This window comes from Melampsora larici-populina (genome assembly GCF_000204055.1).
Source record: "Melampsora larici-populina 98AG31 unplaced genomic scaffold MELLAscaffold_9, whole genome shotgun sequence".
Classification (NCBI taxonomy): Eukaryota; Fungi; Basidiomycota; class Pucciniomycetes; order Pucciniales; family Melampsoraceae; genus Melampsora; species Melampsora laricis-populina.
Window position 1 is genome coordinate 1305767 of NW_006768773.1, and position 15945 is coordinate 1321711.

At 42.6% G+C, this 15945-nt stretch overlaps 3 protein-coding genes across 3 annotated transcripts; 2 read left to right on the forward strand and 1 right to left on the reverse strand.

Moving 5' to 3' along the window:
* Nucleotides 1-10435: 10435 nt before the first annotated feature.
* MELLADRAFT_71305 (uncharacterized protein) lies at nucleotides 10436-11962 on the forward strand (the record flags this gene model as incomplete). Its single annotated transcript, XM_007407432.1, has 1 exon — nucleotides 10436-11962. A coding segment is annotated over one exon (980 nt), but the record flags the coding sequence as incomplete, so codon positions are not given.
* Nucleotides 11963-12824: 862 nt separating this feature from the next.
* On the reverse strand, nucleotides 12825-13664 carry MELLADRAFT_104435 (uncharacterized protein; the record flags this gene model as incomplete). The annotated part of the gene is made up of 2 exons (XM_007407543.1): nucleotides 12825-13254; nucleotides 13348-13664. The coding sequence occupies 2 exons, from the start codon at nucleotides 13662-13664 to the stop codon at nucleotides 12825-12827; spliced, it is 747 nt and encodes a 248-aa protein (XP_007407605.1).
* Nucleotides 13665-14427: 763 nt separating this feature from the next.
* Nucleotides 14428-15326, forward strand: MELLADRAFT_123858 (uncharacterized protein; the record flags this gene model as incomplete). Its single annotated transcript, XM_007407433.1, has 5 exons — nucleotides 14428-14581; nucleotides 14710-14787; nucleotides 14878-14982; nucleotides 15116-15184; nucleotides 15295-15326. The coding sequence occupies 5 exons, from the start codon at nucleotides 14428-14430 to the stop codon at nucleotides 15324-15326; spliced, it is 438 nt and encodes a 145-aa protein (XP_007407495.1).
* Between the last annotated feature and the right edge of the window lie 619 nt (nucleotides 15327-15945).

Sequence of the window (15945 nt, forward strand, 5' to 3'; positions counted from 1 at the left end):
TTTACCTAGACGACGTGATCATATATTCGAAAACCGAAGAGGATCACGAAAAACACATAGAAACCATCTTTAAAATCCTACAAAAGGAGGGCCTTGTAGTTTCGAGTAAGAAATGCCAATTTGGGAAATCGTCCTTATTGTTCCTGGGTCACATCGTCGACGGAGAAGGGATCCGTACGAACCCTGAAAAAATCAACAAAATAGTTGAGTGGCCTAAACCAACAAATATCTCCCACGTTCGCGGTTTTCTTAACCTCTGTACTTACTATAAACGGTTCATTTTGAAGTTTTCCTCCATCGCGTCACCACTGTATAAATTGACTGAAGGATCGCCTAAGCCCGGCACGTCAATAATATGGGGGGATGAAGAGCAACTCGCCTTCGAAAAACTTAAAACCTGCCTCTGTGAAACAGTTCCTTTAAAACACCCAGCACCCTTCAGACCGTTTGTGCTCGACACTGACGCGTCGGGTACTAACATTGGAGCAGTATTACAACAGGACACAAACGAAGAAATACAAAAAGAAGTAAGCTTTGACTATAATTTATATCAAAGAAATCTAAAAGAAAAACACCTCAGACCTATCGCTTTTGAATCACGGAAATTATCAAAGACCGAACAAAATTACTCGGCACAGGAAAGAGAACTCCTGGCCATCGTCCACGGTCTCAAACACTTTCGAGGATTTGTTGAAGGTTCGCCGGTTCTTGTCCGAACTGACCATGAGTCGTTGAAGTATTTTAAAACGCAGAAACATATTAATCGCCGACTCGCCCGTTTTGTAGACGAAATAGAATTTTTTGATTGTCACATTATCTACCGACCAGGAAAGGAACAATTGGCCGCCGACTCATTATCGAGAAAACCAAACACTGACTTCGATCAAGATCCGCCGGAAACAGCTCCTGCACTCTTCAACATCCAAGACCACGAAGAAATCTATCATAAACTAACCGAATATAAACTCAAGTTATTGGCTGGGATAGACCCCTCTACTATAGGGACCGGGGATTTCATGATAGACGGCAACAGATTGGTTAAGATCAACATAGAAGACCTGGGCGAGGACCAACGCACGGTCCCCACCAGTAAATTGGAGGCCGAAGGTATCTGTTATAAAGTACATTTAGACCTAGGACACCGAAACAAGAAGGACGTGACTGAAGCGGTCACCAGAGGATATTGGTTCCCAAACATTGCGAAAACCGTGAGAGAGGTCATCAGCTTATGCAAGGCCTGCCAAGTCCACGCTGCCCCGTCAAAGCAACAGGGTATGCCTACCCAGCTGATGCCACGAGGTAAGCCTTTCAAGAAGTGGGGCATGGACTTCGTAGGACCACTACCCAAGACAGCTAATGGTAATCAATTCCTCATCAGATCAATAGATTACGGGACAGGATGGGCATATGCAAAACCACTCCAAGCTACATCATCAGACGCAGCGGTCGCGCTAGTTAAGGAAATGACTTTGAATCATGGACTGCCTGAGGAAATCGTCACCGACAATGGCTCTGAGTTCATCTCAAACAACTTCAAAAATTACTTAAAAAATAACAACATCAAGCAAAAGAACACTTCTCCGTATCATCCCCAAACAAACGGACTAGACGAAAGGTTCCACGGGACCCTGGTGAATGCCCTTCGTAAGTTCTGCAGTCCCTATAATCAGAATCTGTGGGATAACTATCTAAATACCTGCCTCTTTGCATACCGCGCATCTTACTCCCACTCGATGAAAGCTTCACCATTTTATATGGCATATGGGGAAGAAGCGAGACTACCCTCCGAGGAGGTAAGCACGAAGTTTGATAACTCATATGAAAACTTAGAACTCATAGCCAGACAACGTAACCTTGCAGTCGTTAAACTTAAAACAACGAGGCAACAACTCATCGAAGATCTCAACCAAAGGGCACAAGCGAGGTTCAAAGAAACGGAAGAGTCCTATACGGAGCGGAACCTGCGCCCAGGAGACCGGGTACTCAGACAGTTCGAGGGTCGGCCGTCAAAACTCCACCCAAAGTGGGACGGCCCGTTCATTATTAGAGAAGCTGACCCTCACGGTACGTACACCCTAATGACTTCAAACGGCCACGTCTTGAAAGCTAAAGTCAATGGCTGTCGACTTAAAAAATTCAAAGGTACCTCCGACGAGTTCTTCTTTGCATCAGCAAGACTCCACCAACGAGACAAGGCTGCTAGAAACCGAGGTAACAGGTCATCTAGTAATGGCGCGTGAATACTTCGAAACCGTGATAAACAACGCCTCTATCGATTTCATAACAGAAGTTCTGGAAAGACTAATTGTACTAAATGATTGTGGACTCAGAGAGATCACTCGTCGCAACAAAGGTAAATTCAAACAAGTAAACTAGGAAGTTTACAGGCTTAAGGAGGGGATGATGTGATTCCCTATTTTGGACTTTCCCATTGTTCTCCTCATACGCGCTTTTCGCGCTTTTCTCTTTTCTTTCATTTCTCTTCAAATGCTTTCTATAAGTTCTTTTTCCTTATCGAGACGGACTCCACCGGATCCGTCCCGATCACTAACAGCTTGTAGACCTATTACTATTGTAAGCCGGATCCCATGGAACCGGATCCGGGTCATTCCACCTCTCATATCTTGTATCACAACCAGAAGGTTGTTCTCCTCTGTACGACATCATTGTTTCCTTATTTGTACCATGCAGAGGATGCTCGCCCATATAAGGAGCTCGCATCTCCTTCGAAATGTAAACCCCAAGTTACTTCCCATCTATTTTCGCACTACTGAAAGTACGTGGAATCACAGTACCCATAACTTATTGTTACTGTTAAGGCAATTCAGGTATATGCATCACTGTCAGATTTATATTGCTTGCATAATGTGCCATATAAGCTCATCATAACTTTTGAGATTTTAAATCAAATCAACTTGAGCTTGAAGCTTCCTTCCTGAAACACCCTTAGATTTAGTAGAGTTACAGAAGCTTCCTCTTTGTTGTGGGATCTTGGATACAAAATTGCATTGATCAAATTGATTTAAGGAGCAGTGCCAATGCAACAGAGTGTTTCTTGATAGAGAATTCTCATCTCTGAAGTACATTGTCATTTCAAAAGAAACAAGTGGTTATCCAGTCTGTCTACCTTAGAAACATCTTGTTCAGACTATCCAGAAGATACTCATAATCATTGATATATCCATCCACAATTGTCTGCCACAAAGGATTCTCTAGAAGTGAGAGGATAGACATTGCCAAAAGTGATTTAGACTTTCTGATTGGTCAGCATTGGATTGAGAACAACATACAAAATGACACATTGAGTTGAAACCAGATGTTGTGTTCTGTCTTGAGAAACCCAACATCTTGATTATTTTTAGGAAACAGCTCTGGTAATCCTTCAAGAACAAATCAAGGCTGGGCTACTAATATGTATTTGGTGACAATATGTGTTCCAGAAGGAATATCCTAGGATCTCCTTATGCGGTGGACGTGGTAAAGATGAGGGTTACAAACTCTGATGTAAATGTGCTTTTTTGATGTTGCATGGTATCAACTGGCATGACAGCCACCCTTCGAGTGATCAAAGTGGCCGCACAAGTCAATCCTAAGTACAAGGTTGTTTTGCAAAAGCACCACAGGAAGTTTTATAACTTACACCCATGCACTTTGGCTTTGTATTCATGCTTATGCAATCGTATTTTCATGAAGCAATTCAAAGTCGTCAGCCCAGTCAGCCCAGTTTTCCACTGCAACGTGAGGAATTTAACCCTGGGCAGCGGGCTTACGATCCAAATGGACGGATATTGCTTAACCCTTCGGCATTTCCAAGGGCAGCAAATGTGTGTGTGTGATCCGTAACACTCGCTTCTCATTCCGCCTTTCTCATCCTCATTTATTTAGATTGCCAATTTTCACATGGGAAGGGCAAAATGACGCCACATGTTCCGAATTCATCAATGATCATAGAGTGAGGATTCAACCCTAACTGCGCCGAATGTTTTATTGTACGATGATGCTGAGAAAAACACGGGCGAATGTGCGCTCAACTTTGGAGGTACAAAACTTTAAGTCTCGTCCGAAGATTCACTCAATCTCTGCATGGCACCGAGCTTGCGAGGTTTCAAGTGCCTTGGGTCGCAACCTTTTGGTAATAACGCTTGATAACTTGGGAAATGTTGGAACAGTATCTTTTTTGACTCAAGATCAAAGGATTTATTGTTATTTTCTGTTTGCAATAAGTCACGGTAAATTTGAATTTTAGTGATGCCAGTGATGATGTTGGTGGGAATATGAAGGTGGTGAACTGCTGCTGGCGCTGGTAGGACATGAAGAATGAGGCTCAAACATCTCCCTTTTTATTATCCCTTGATACATCCCTCCCCTTCTCATCCCCATCAACTGAACACTGGTGGGTGAGAGGAAAGTTTTCTGTTTCAACACCTTTCTGTCTCGCTTGATTCCCTTGGTTCAGCAATTTTCTCGAGCTACATACACATTTCCCCACGCTCACCTACATTACATCTGCCAACAAGGGTAGGCCAAGCGGATATGTATATCCCGAAGGAGGCTTCTTCGACTTCAGAGTCAGACGCCAATATCTGTCTCAAGACTCCATGCGAGTCGATACATATCTTACTGAATATCAGATTTTACGAATCGCCCTGCTTACCTAGACCTTTCCCCCTTCCTCGCCGCTATATCTCCAGTGTGTCTTGAGTGAGTACTTTAGTTGATGGTCGAAAGCCCTCGTTTCCTCTCGCCTTCAACTCGGCTTCGAGCTCCTAGTCTCCTCTCACCTCTTGAACATGAACTCTGGCTCAAGTTCGACTACTCGAAACCGTGATCGTCCACCAGTGACGCGAAATAGGTTTGGAACAATCGATTCTCAGCAAAACTATGACGATCGAGGCAGTAGTAAAGCTACAAGCGGCTCTGAGCGAATGTGAGTACAAGTGTAATATATCATTGAACCCTTAAGCGAGTCAAATCCAAAAACGCGATTCAAGTCTTTGACTGGTTTTGCTGCTTCACGAACATCGACTCCTAACCTCTCTTTAGAACTTCAAAACCATCTCGAATTCGATCGGTTCTTCAACACGGTCTACCTTCACCTCCGAATACCATCTCAAGCGCAGACACTGGTAGTGGCAGTGTTGGCGACAGCGCTGTCAAACCATCATCTCACTCAAGTTATCAACAAAACCTTCCTCGACGAAACGGAACTGCTACTCGTCACAATCAATCATCTTCGATACAAACCATTCAGTCCAATACCACTGGTAGATTCAGCACACCTTCAACCAACATTAGCGATCCAACAGATCCCTCAAACTTACGACCAGCCAATCTATTTCACGGTACAGTACCATTCGATTTCACGACCAACCAATTAAACTTCATTTGACTCTTGCCCATTTTCACACTTATGTAATCTAGGATCCTCGTCTAGGGTTCGCTTACGTCAATTGAGATCGGTCAGCTCCCTGGCAAGCTTCAAACAAGAATCTAACCCTCCCAGAGCACGACCATCAACTCTTCATCGAGCATCGATCACCTCCACCAATTCTTCAGTCCGGCGTTCCATGGACCATTCTTCAGTGGAGGGCAAATCAGTCTCAAGCACTCGTTCTCACTTTGACCCTACCCATACTTCCACACTCCCTCGAAACAGTAAGACTACGCAGATCCGACGAATCTCATCGGTGTGGAAATCCCAAGGAAACGCTCCTAAAGATGCCCCTCGACACTCTCTCGAAATTTCACCTACCAAGACAATCGTTCCACCGGCTCTGGTCACAGATGTTCCCATCCCCAAGCGTACATCTACCAACGATCTTTCTAACACTACCCTTCACAAGGCTTCGCCGTCCGATTTATCCATTACCTCTCTAAACAAAATCAGTGTCAGACCCGGCCGTACCGGATCAAGCGGATCAAGCGGATCGTTGGATCTTATAGGCAGCAAGGTGCTGGTCCGAGAACGACGCTCCCAAAGCACTCTTTCAAAGATTGATGAACCACCGAGCTCGCAACGCTCTAAGAGACTCGTCAGTATGAAGGAGAAAAATAAACGAGTTCAGTTTTCTGTATCTCATCTTGCTGTGTTCATCCTCCTTTCCGTTGACTGACGACGATTTGCTCTCTCATTGAAATCAGATACTCGCCAACATCAACGCCACTCTCTCACCGCCCACTTCACCTACAAAAGGTGATCAGCAGCCTCCTTCATCTGAGCCACCATTACCACCGCCCCCACCTTCCTCTGGTTCATCATCTCCATCCTCCAGCTCATCGTCTGATCTCGACGATCGTTCAGCAACCTTTCAATCAGTTCTGTCCGAGTCTGAGCCACTCCCTGAACCATTGGACGACTTGGAGTCGCCTGGACCAACAACAAGCAGTTCAAAGAACTCTCTGACCATTCCGCGTCAATCAGGTCTCATTCCGTTCGCTCAGGGATACAGTCCAAGTCCTAGGAAGGTCTCGAATCCCAGCCAAAACAAAGCCTTGAAAGATGAAGCTGGAAGAGACGAGGATGTTCGACTGGGCAGCGTGCGCGGCAAGGGCCCTGGCTCACGGCTGCCACTTAGTTGTTTCGAGATGGGAGAAGATGACGATGGGATGACTGGAAATGCAGGAGAAAATCTTCCCGACGATGGAGAGCAGGACGATCTGGACCGAACGTTGACTCATGGAGTACCACCGGATAATGAGAGACAATATCGAGGTGATGTAAAAATCAAAGAGCCTATGAGACAAAGTCAAATCCCTCACTCCAAGCGAGATACGCAAACGTCGAAGCTAGTTCCGAATCTGCGTGCGGATACCGGTATTTCCGCGGCTCAGACGATAGACAATCATCGCCTACGTTCATCTTCGGTTGATGATTTTACGTCCGCCGACTTGCCTCAGCTTCAGCAGCTTCATGGGCATGGACAGCCTAGAAATAGCAGGTCATCAAGCAATCACAGCCGCGAGCCGTCAGAGTCCAGATCCATGCAAACCTCATCGAGCGAGACCATTGGCAAAGGGTTGGGAGGCTCACGAGACTCGCTTTCTTCCCCTACTCACTCTGACTCTTATCGACATCCAGAGTATGAAGACCAAGACGATGCAGATGATATAGACCACCGTCTGGATTGGGTTGACAATGACGCCCATCGAGTTCCTGCTCGACTCGAGACCGAAGAAGAGATGCGGACGCCGGTGAAGACTCGAACAGGTCCGCTCCGTCACTCAAGCTCAGTAAATAATTTTGCAGCTGAAGACCATCTTCATCAAGCCTCTCGATCGGTCCTCGCCCCCCTCTCATCTATCTCTAGTCGTCGTGGCCCCGTACATAGGACGGGCCTACCCAATCATCAACGCGTGTCGTCACATGACCCTCCTTCAGGATATCATGTCATGCACAGGTCAGAAGATCTTTCCGTCCGCCAGAACAGTCCTCCCCTGCCTGCTTCATCGCCATTGAAGAGCCGAAGGTCGGGTACCCGCCCTACCCGCGCTAGCTCGCTTCTTCCTTCCTCTCGGCCCTCCTTACACGAAGATCATATCGACCCGGACTTGACCGCTCATTCTGTAGCTAATCCCTCTCTCACATATTCTCGAGCCTCATCTACATCTCACTACCGTCGTCACAATCAACCAACGGAAGAGTGGGATGATCCTAAACCACGCTCCTCCATCTTTCCTAGTAGCCGAACTGAACCACATCCATCTACGGCGATGATTGCTTCCAAAACCAAATCGATCCTTACAAACTCTCAATCATCTCCACCTCAATCCTATTCACGTCGACCGAGACCTGGTTTACCTGATCATTTCATTCAGCCTCCACGTTCGAATGGAGCTAGTCAAAGCTCAGATGGACGATCGAGCTCTCGTATCTCTGCTGTCATGTCAAATCATTCGGGCAAGCAGATTTTTGACCCAACATCTTCGCCTGACCGTCGGCACAGTATGGAACCCTCCAATCCAAAATCAGACCGATTTGATCGACATGGTAAACCTCTTGACTTGCTACCAAGTCCTCGCCGTCATAACACCTACAATCTAGCTTCCCCTAGAAAATCACCAAAACGTTACATGGTCAATGACTCGCGTCGCTCGATGCTCGGCGACAGCCGGAATTCTTCAATTGATCAAAGCGGGCCTTATTCTTCATCTATGATAAACGGGTCCATGTCGGTAAGAGAGTTGAGAAGAGGAGTAGAGTCATCTTTATCATTCTATGAACCATCACCTTCTCAAAATTTCATCAATCGTTCTGGTAAATCACTATTTCGTACTAAACACTCTAGTCTGACTGACGAATTTGGAATGGGACATCTCGAACGATCTCAGTCTGTCATGGGTGGTGGTCAGTATCTTCATCATAGTAGTTTTCTTTGATGGTTTTAATCAGGTTGATATGAAACTGTAGGGTCTTCACTTTCGCTGATTATGCCCTTGTCTTTCCCTCCATCACATCTTTGGTCATGGTGTGGGTTTTTTAGTCTATGATCCTCGAAACCTGACCACCGGACAGATACGGAATCGGAACTGGAACTCGAATAATACCATTTTCTCAGGCCACCGAGAGGCCAGAGCTAGATATGAAGAAGATGATGATGGGTTGTCTGCTACTACTTACAACTACCCGCAATCAAACACATATACAGCTGGATCTAATGAGTCAAGTGGTCGTAGGAGTAAACATCAGGGTGACTCAACTTTTGCATCTAGTATATTACTTTGCTTCGATGTCCTGACAAGATCTATTCAATGAATGATTATAGAATCCCCATCTCGAGATGGAGTTATTCGCTCAGAATCAATGCTGAACGCTATGAGGCGAAGCAATGTGACAAGCACACCCACCAAACACAGACCATCGCTAGAAAGAGACCGCACCGTACGCGGCAGTGGTGGTGGTGGCGCCCGATCGACAGGAAGTCTTCAACTTACTCATGTGATTCGAGGTAGTCTGGATAGTACACGTCATGGTAGTATAGCTGATCATCAATCATCTAGCTCAGGTGGTTCATCTAGACGGCAACATGGTCAATCTAGAATGACACAAGCATCTCTCCTTGGTAGTGGTCGTGGACCCCCACGAACACCCAATTTGAACAACTCAATCAATCATCGAGTAACTTCCAATACACGTGCACCCACCCGTGCTGAATCCTCTCGTGCAGGTGCCTTGGGAACAGGCCTTCTGAGTCCGACGCCAGAAGTTGAACATCATAAATTGCTCATCGAGGCTCTAGAAAGCTTGGATCAGAGTCAACTTCGGAACTCGTCTACAAACTCAGAAGACGATTCCCACAGTTTGTTGGTTCAACTCGTCTCTTCAGTTGTCAAACACAGTTGTAGGATCAATGCGGGCCTAAAAGAATTGGTCGACTCCGGGGTCAACTCACAAGTAGAATTAGAACTCTTAGACGATGAGGCTGAGGATGAACGCGGTGACAGTGAGCAAAGGTATAGGTATGATGAACGCAATGCAGGTCCAGCAAGTAGTCGAAAGTCGAGTAGTACAATACGAAAGGTTGAAATCATGCAAGCGGAGCGATCTCAAATTGAGCGAGTGCATGGTCAATTAGTGAGATCATCTAATGATCAGATTCGTGACTTGACGGAAACTTTGATTTGTCTCAATAAACTTCAACGTCAAACTGAACGAGAATCAAATGCGATGCGTCGCTTTGAGAACACTTCCAATATTAGCAGTGAGGACCACCGCCTTTCGTCTGGTCTTGCGATGGGTAGTCATTCAAGGTCGATAAGTAGAGCGAGTGGATATATAAGTCGATCAGCGAGTCCTACCAAACTGCGACAATTCAGCGGTATTACTCCACTTTCACGCATCGACTCTGTCGATGACGACTCTCCATTGGCTAGAGTCAGTAAGAAGATCAGTGTTAACAACACTCCTGTGTCCCCTGTGGCAGCCACCAGTAGAGACCGCCAGTCTCTGATCGACCTACCCGCACGAGCTTATACAGTTGCGTTTGCTCAGAATCGACATCACTCGCTGGGTGTAGGAAGGACTAATTCTATTGGGCGAGCCCAAAAAGATCGACCACCAATAAGAAGTCGGCTTTCGTTAGTCTCATCCCCTTCCTTTCCTTTTGATTGAGTTGAAGAATGAAGATGATTCATCAGAAAGCTGATGACGTATACCCTTGACGTAATAGTGGTATCGAACCAAGAGCTAGCCGAGGTGATGAGCCAATTGATGAATTTGCATCCTATCGAACCTCATTTGATTCACAACATTCACAACAGTCACAACATCAATCACGTTCAAGTATCTCTGATCGTAATAACCGTTCTGAAGGAAAAACAGAGTCAGCACGTCAGTCTATGGAAGGAAACCAAACCACGCACTCGATCTTGAACCGACCACAACGTAGTTCAACTAATCAATCAACCTCTACCACCATACGTGGCACACAATCGATGATGATGATGTTTCCGAGGACCCCAAAAAGATTGACTACAAGCTTAGTTACCGAGCTCAATGCGCATTCCAACTATTCTCCCACACATTCAAGGGTGATCAAGACTAGACAGTATAGTGATGAAGAGGAAGAACAGGAAGAAGATTACCATGACGATGAAGATGAGCAAAGGAGGAGGTTAGGAACTAGCATCAATCGATCACAGAGCTCGATGAGCCATATACTTGATCGCGCCCAAACAATGCTTTCCCGTGCAGGTCACCGCGACGACTCAGATCTGGCTTTAGGCTCTAGTAGAGGTCGTTACCATAGTGATGCTTCGATGAGTTCGAGTTTACGAAATGTCATCAGTCAAGAGCAAATCAGAAGTACGGGCGAGAGAGCAAGGAGAAAAGAAAACGGTGATGATGAGTGGAATAATCTTCAACATGAAAGGACTCGTAAATTGACAAGTCGATCAACTATGGACTTGAACCAATTTGAATCTTATCAAAATAGGAACGAATTTAATGATGATGATGGACAAACACCTATGAAGAAGCGTACGAGTCGGAATGCACATTCACAAGGAACTGATTCAAAGTATAGGTTTGGAAGAAATGAGAGAGGAGATGGTGAAAGTGTGATGATGAATGAAGAAGAAGTAGAAGAGGAAGAAGCGGGAATGAAGAAAGTAAGATCTAGAAAGATGAGTGCAGCAACAGCCGCATTAGAAAGATTAAGTCATTTAGGTGGTAAAAGTTGGGGAGGTCGAATTTCTTCTGCCATGAGTAGTAGTGGATCTGGATCAGCAAAGATGGAGGATTCGAGGAAAAAGAAAGGAGATAGAGAAGGAACTGATGAAGGTCTTGGAGAACATCTTCAAGAAGGATTTGATGGAGGACTTGTGAGAAGTTCTACTATGATTGAAGGTGGTAGGAAAAGAGGTCAATCGATACATCAATTATGGAAGATGAAGCGATCATCGATTGCTAGAAGTTGAAAAAGATGTTATGTATTGTCAGATGGAATAGGTTGATATGGGTTTCTTATTTTGAAGAATTTGTTGGATTAGCTGCAGGGAGAGAAAATGTGAGTGTGAGGGTCACATAAACAGATAAAATTATTAATCTACATCTTTCTGGACTCGACTTTTCCAACCTCACTTTTATTCTACAAAAAAAATTAAAGAAGAAAAAAACAAGCAAGAAGAGTAGAATCTTTTTTGATTTTTGATTAGTCGTTATTTGTCAGATTTCCAGTCTTTGGGTTATTATTGGGTTCTATGTCTCTGTTATAAGTATATATATATATAAATATCTTTTTTTATTTCTTTATTTGAATTTTCTCTTGTGACTTTAATCTTCTTTTTTTTTCTCTTTAAATTGGGTTTCAATCAAGTTTTTTTTTTGTAAGTTAATATGATGAGATGAGATGAGATGAGATGTTATTTTTTTCTTTATTCTTTGTGGTTTAATTGTTCTTTCTTTTGGTTTGATTTCATGAAACATGAAAAAAAAAGAATTAATGAATGAGAAGTTGATTTATAGAAAAAAACAAGTTTGGTTGCAAAGAAAAATGCCTAAATTCTTTTTTCTTGTTTTTTTTCACATTTACTTTTAAGCAATGATTTATCTTGATACCATGTTCAATTCAAATCCATTGGTGTTTGGCCCTTGGCAGCCATTAACATGTACAAAAGACTATCACTCCCATTCAAATGTTAAAGAGTGACACCCTTTCAAGCTTGCTGAGCCTTCCTTTCATCCCAGGAGAATTCATAAACATTTACTTTTCAGTCAACTATCGAATACAATCCACCACTGAAGCTTTTGAAACTGGATCACATTTTGTATGTGGCTCTCACGTTGGCTGACACTCTAGGGTCACTGGATTGGTGGCACTGGCAATGCTCTTACAATCCAAATGCAATGGTCATACAACCTTCTACATTTCCAAGGGCTGTGTGATCCGTCCAACACTGCTCTACTGGCCCCTCCCAATTGAAATCTCATTGTGATTCAATTAGATTCCCAATCATCATATGGGAAGGGAAAGATGACGGCACGTGTTCAGACTTCATCATCAAGTGTCTTAATTGTAACTTAGGCCTCCATCTCTTAAATCAAGTCTTTTGGTCCAGCCCTTCAAGATTTTCAAAGCCTAGAACAGAGTTTGATTGGCTACTTCAGATAACATCATTTCTTGATGTCTTTCTGTTGATTAGCATGTCAGTCACGGGTTCTTCCTTATATGCAATTCAGCAACCCATCAGGCTCATCTAGTAACTTATTCTATGGTGGTCTCATTTGATGATTGATAGGGTCAATAAATAAGAAAGATGATTTACATTACAATAGGACCCAAAAGAAAGAACCCAAAGAAAGATTATTAGTATGATATTGACATTGTTCAATTCTCTTTCGAAGAAGCTAATGAATTAGGTTCCCATAATTGAAATTCGATTTGATTATTACCATCATCATCATTAACTTCAAAAAGATTAAACCCAAGTTCATCCTGTAAATCAATCTTTTCACCCTCATCGATTCCCAAACTGATCCATTCCAAAAACCTTTGATTGTCACTCATTTTCCAGTTTCCAGTTTCCTTAAAATCACTTAAAAACGTATCACATTCAAATCCTTCATCATCACCTAAAACTCTGGTTAATAAAATCGTTTTTAATTCGTATATGTTTGCTAGGATTGGGGTTTTGATGATTTGGTTATAAAGTTCAGATCCTCCAATTAAATAAGTTTTATATATGTTTAGGGTTTGGATGATTTCACAGGCGTTTAGAATCGAATTGGTTAAATAAACGTCTTTTGAATCTTTTGATCTGATCAAAGAAAAAAAAATAGAATCAGTTTGATGGAAAATGTTTTTTTTGGTGGATAGAAAAATGATGATCGTTGGAAAAAGAAAGACCTACAATCCAAGTGATTCATAGGTTTGTTTTCTAGAAACAATTATATTAATTCGGTTTTCTAAAGGTTTAAATTTCCTTGGAATACTTTCCCATGTTTTTCTTCCCATAATCACTACATTCTTTAAGTTTTGGTTTTGGTTTTCGATTTCAGTCGATTTTAATCTTGATGTTGATTTTGAAGAAGGAATAAAAGAAGTTATAAATTTAAAATATTTCATATCTTTTTTTAATTTCCAAGGTAGTTTTCCTGATTTACCAATTCCATTTCCTACGGTTGCACAAACAATTAAGTTGAGTGAGATTGGAGTTTTGGTTTTCATTTTTGATTTAAGATTTGTTGCTTTGGTTGATGAACTTGTTGAACTTCTTGAATTGTTTCTTCAAGAATTTGTTGAATTGGATTGGGTTGGATCCAAATTTGACTTCTCAACTTTCTGATCGGCAAAGCGGCTACTGGTGCGCACGCTACAATGCGCACGCGCACTCAACAGCATGAACCTCCCATCATGTCCTATGGGACGCGTCTACATAGGCGCTACTGGCGCGTTAGGCGCAGCTCTTCGCGACACAAAAAGCAGCAAAATCAGAAAAAAGAGTGGAAATTATTGTCACCCATTGCTCGGCTGATTGATTGCGATCTTTGACCCTGGAAGTTCAACAAACACAATTGGATCGAGTTCAAGGGTTGAAGAATTTTAATTACATTATTTCTCACTTTTTGTTGTTGAACTTGAACGAACAGGATAAGTGATATGAATTCAACTCAAGCTAGGAAATCATTGTCAAGGGTCTACTTTGGTCAAAGAACTTTCAACGCATTACGTAAGAAGTGTTTTTATTTGCACGTATCACAATAGGATTCAGACCCTGGTTTGTTGCCCAGCAAGTTTCCATGTATGTCTCTCTAGTAGACTTCTCCGTAAATAGTTTCTATCTCTCCACTGTTTCTTTTTTGCCAATGTTTCTATTTCTCCACTGTCATTATTAGCTTGAGCAAAACATTTTAAGACTTAAATACACTCAATCTCAGAAAGAAAGCTCGATAACCTTTTCTCATCAAACTCGAGCCACTTGATCCGAAATATGTCTTGGAAGCCATTAAACCCCATTTTTATTCTTGTGCTCGTGTTTCTGTTTGCAGGAGATTTTGGGTTGCATATCTTCGTTGATGCTAATGCCATAGAATGCAACTCATTTTGGGAACCACCAGGGCCGTGGAATACTAATAAGAAACATAGTTAGTTCAACTTTTCCCTTCAAGCTGTATTTTTCACTTCTTCAAATGCAACCCAATGATTCAACATTTTCAAGGAGATTGTGAACTGACGTGAAATATCTTCTGTCCAATAATCTTCATGACTAAAGAGTGCGGTCGTACGCTTGATGGGGTCCCTAGCTCATACTGGTGTGACACGTGCCACAGGAATGATAAGAAGTTCCCCAGTGCGAAACAAATTTCTCATTTTGAATAGATGTGCACTCCCAGATGGATAACAGACGACTTACCTTCTCGTTTGTTGAATCATCTCACAGCTGCCATTAACTGTGTTGGTCCACAAAAATTGTCTACGGACGGAGCTTTTACTTGCGATGCCGGAATGGACGAAAACGTAATGGGCGACCCAAATCGTCCTATTTGTTGAGTCAATTTTTCATTTTATACCTTTTGGTTTAACTCGACTATCCATTTTAGTTTTATTTAATTTGAGAGACCTTACTGATCTTTTAAATACAAATTTTGTTGTACTTTGTTAATTTTAAAAACAAAAAGTTTGTTATCATTTTTATCCTGCAGGAACTGCAAATACCTACACTTGCAAAAAACCACAGTTGTATCAGCGTAAGTTTATTTTCAACTCATACGTGATTAAGTATATGATATAAACCTATCACTGACTGTTACTGTCTAATGGAATCGAACCTGACCATGTTGGCTACAATGGCATTTAGAATGTGATTCGGCATCATGCAAGCTCAGATAAAACAAGACACGTGTTCTGATGCTCGAAATACCAGATAACCCACAACATTCAGAGCAGTCGACTTCAATGTTGCTGTTAGTATTACTTATTCAAAGGATGTTTGATTCTCCTCCATAGATTGCATTTCCCTCTATCAAAGGTGTGATCTCAGAAACCAGAGTTGTACAGTATCTTATGCTTTCTGTTCCCCCTCTATTTCCTTCTCTTTTCCTTCCTTTCATCCTTGAATCATCTTGCGTGAAGTCTTTTGTCTATGTATTTACATTTTGGATAGCATCAATTCAATCGCCATGTTCTTTTCACCAAGTCCCTATGTACTTGCTATATGTGTTACCTCCTAAACACCCTTGGTGTATAGGATTAGTAACAAAAAAGTGGCCAAAAAGGCTGAGTCAACAATCAAGTATGCAACAACAGAGGGTGAGTTAACAGGAACTCAAACCCAGAGGAATGTCTTTTATGTGGGACTAATCCATTGATCCCAATAATAACATGTTATGGTTTAGTCAAACCTCATTCCATGGTGACTTTATAAGACTCAACTAAGCACCACAAAAACAATGGCACTTGTTGAAAATCTAAATCAGGACCTGCCATTCCATCATTCCAGAGGATTCAA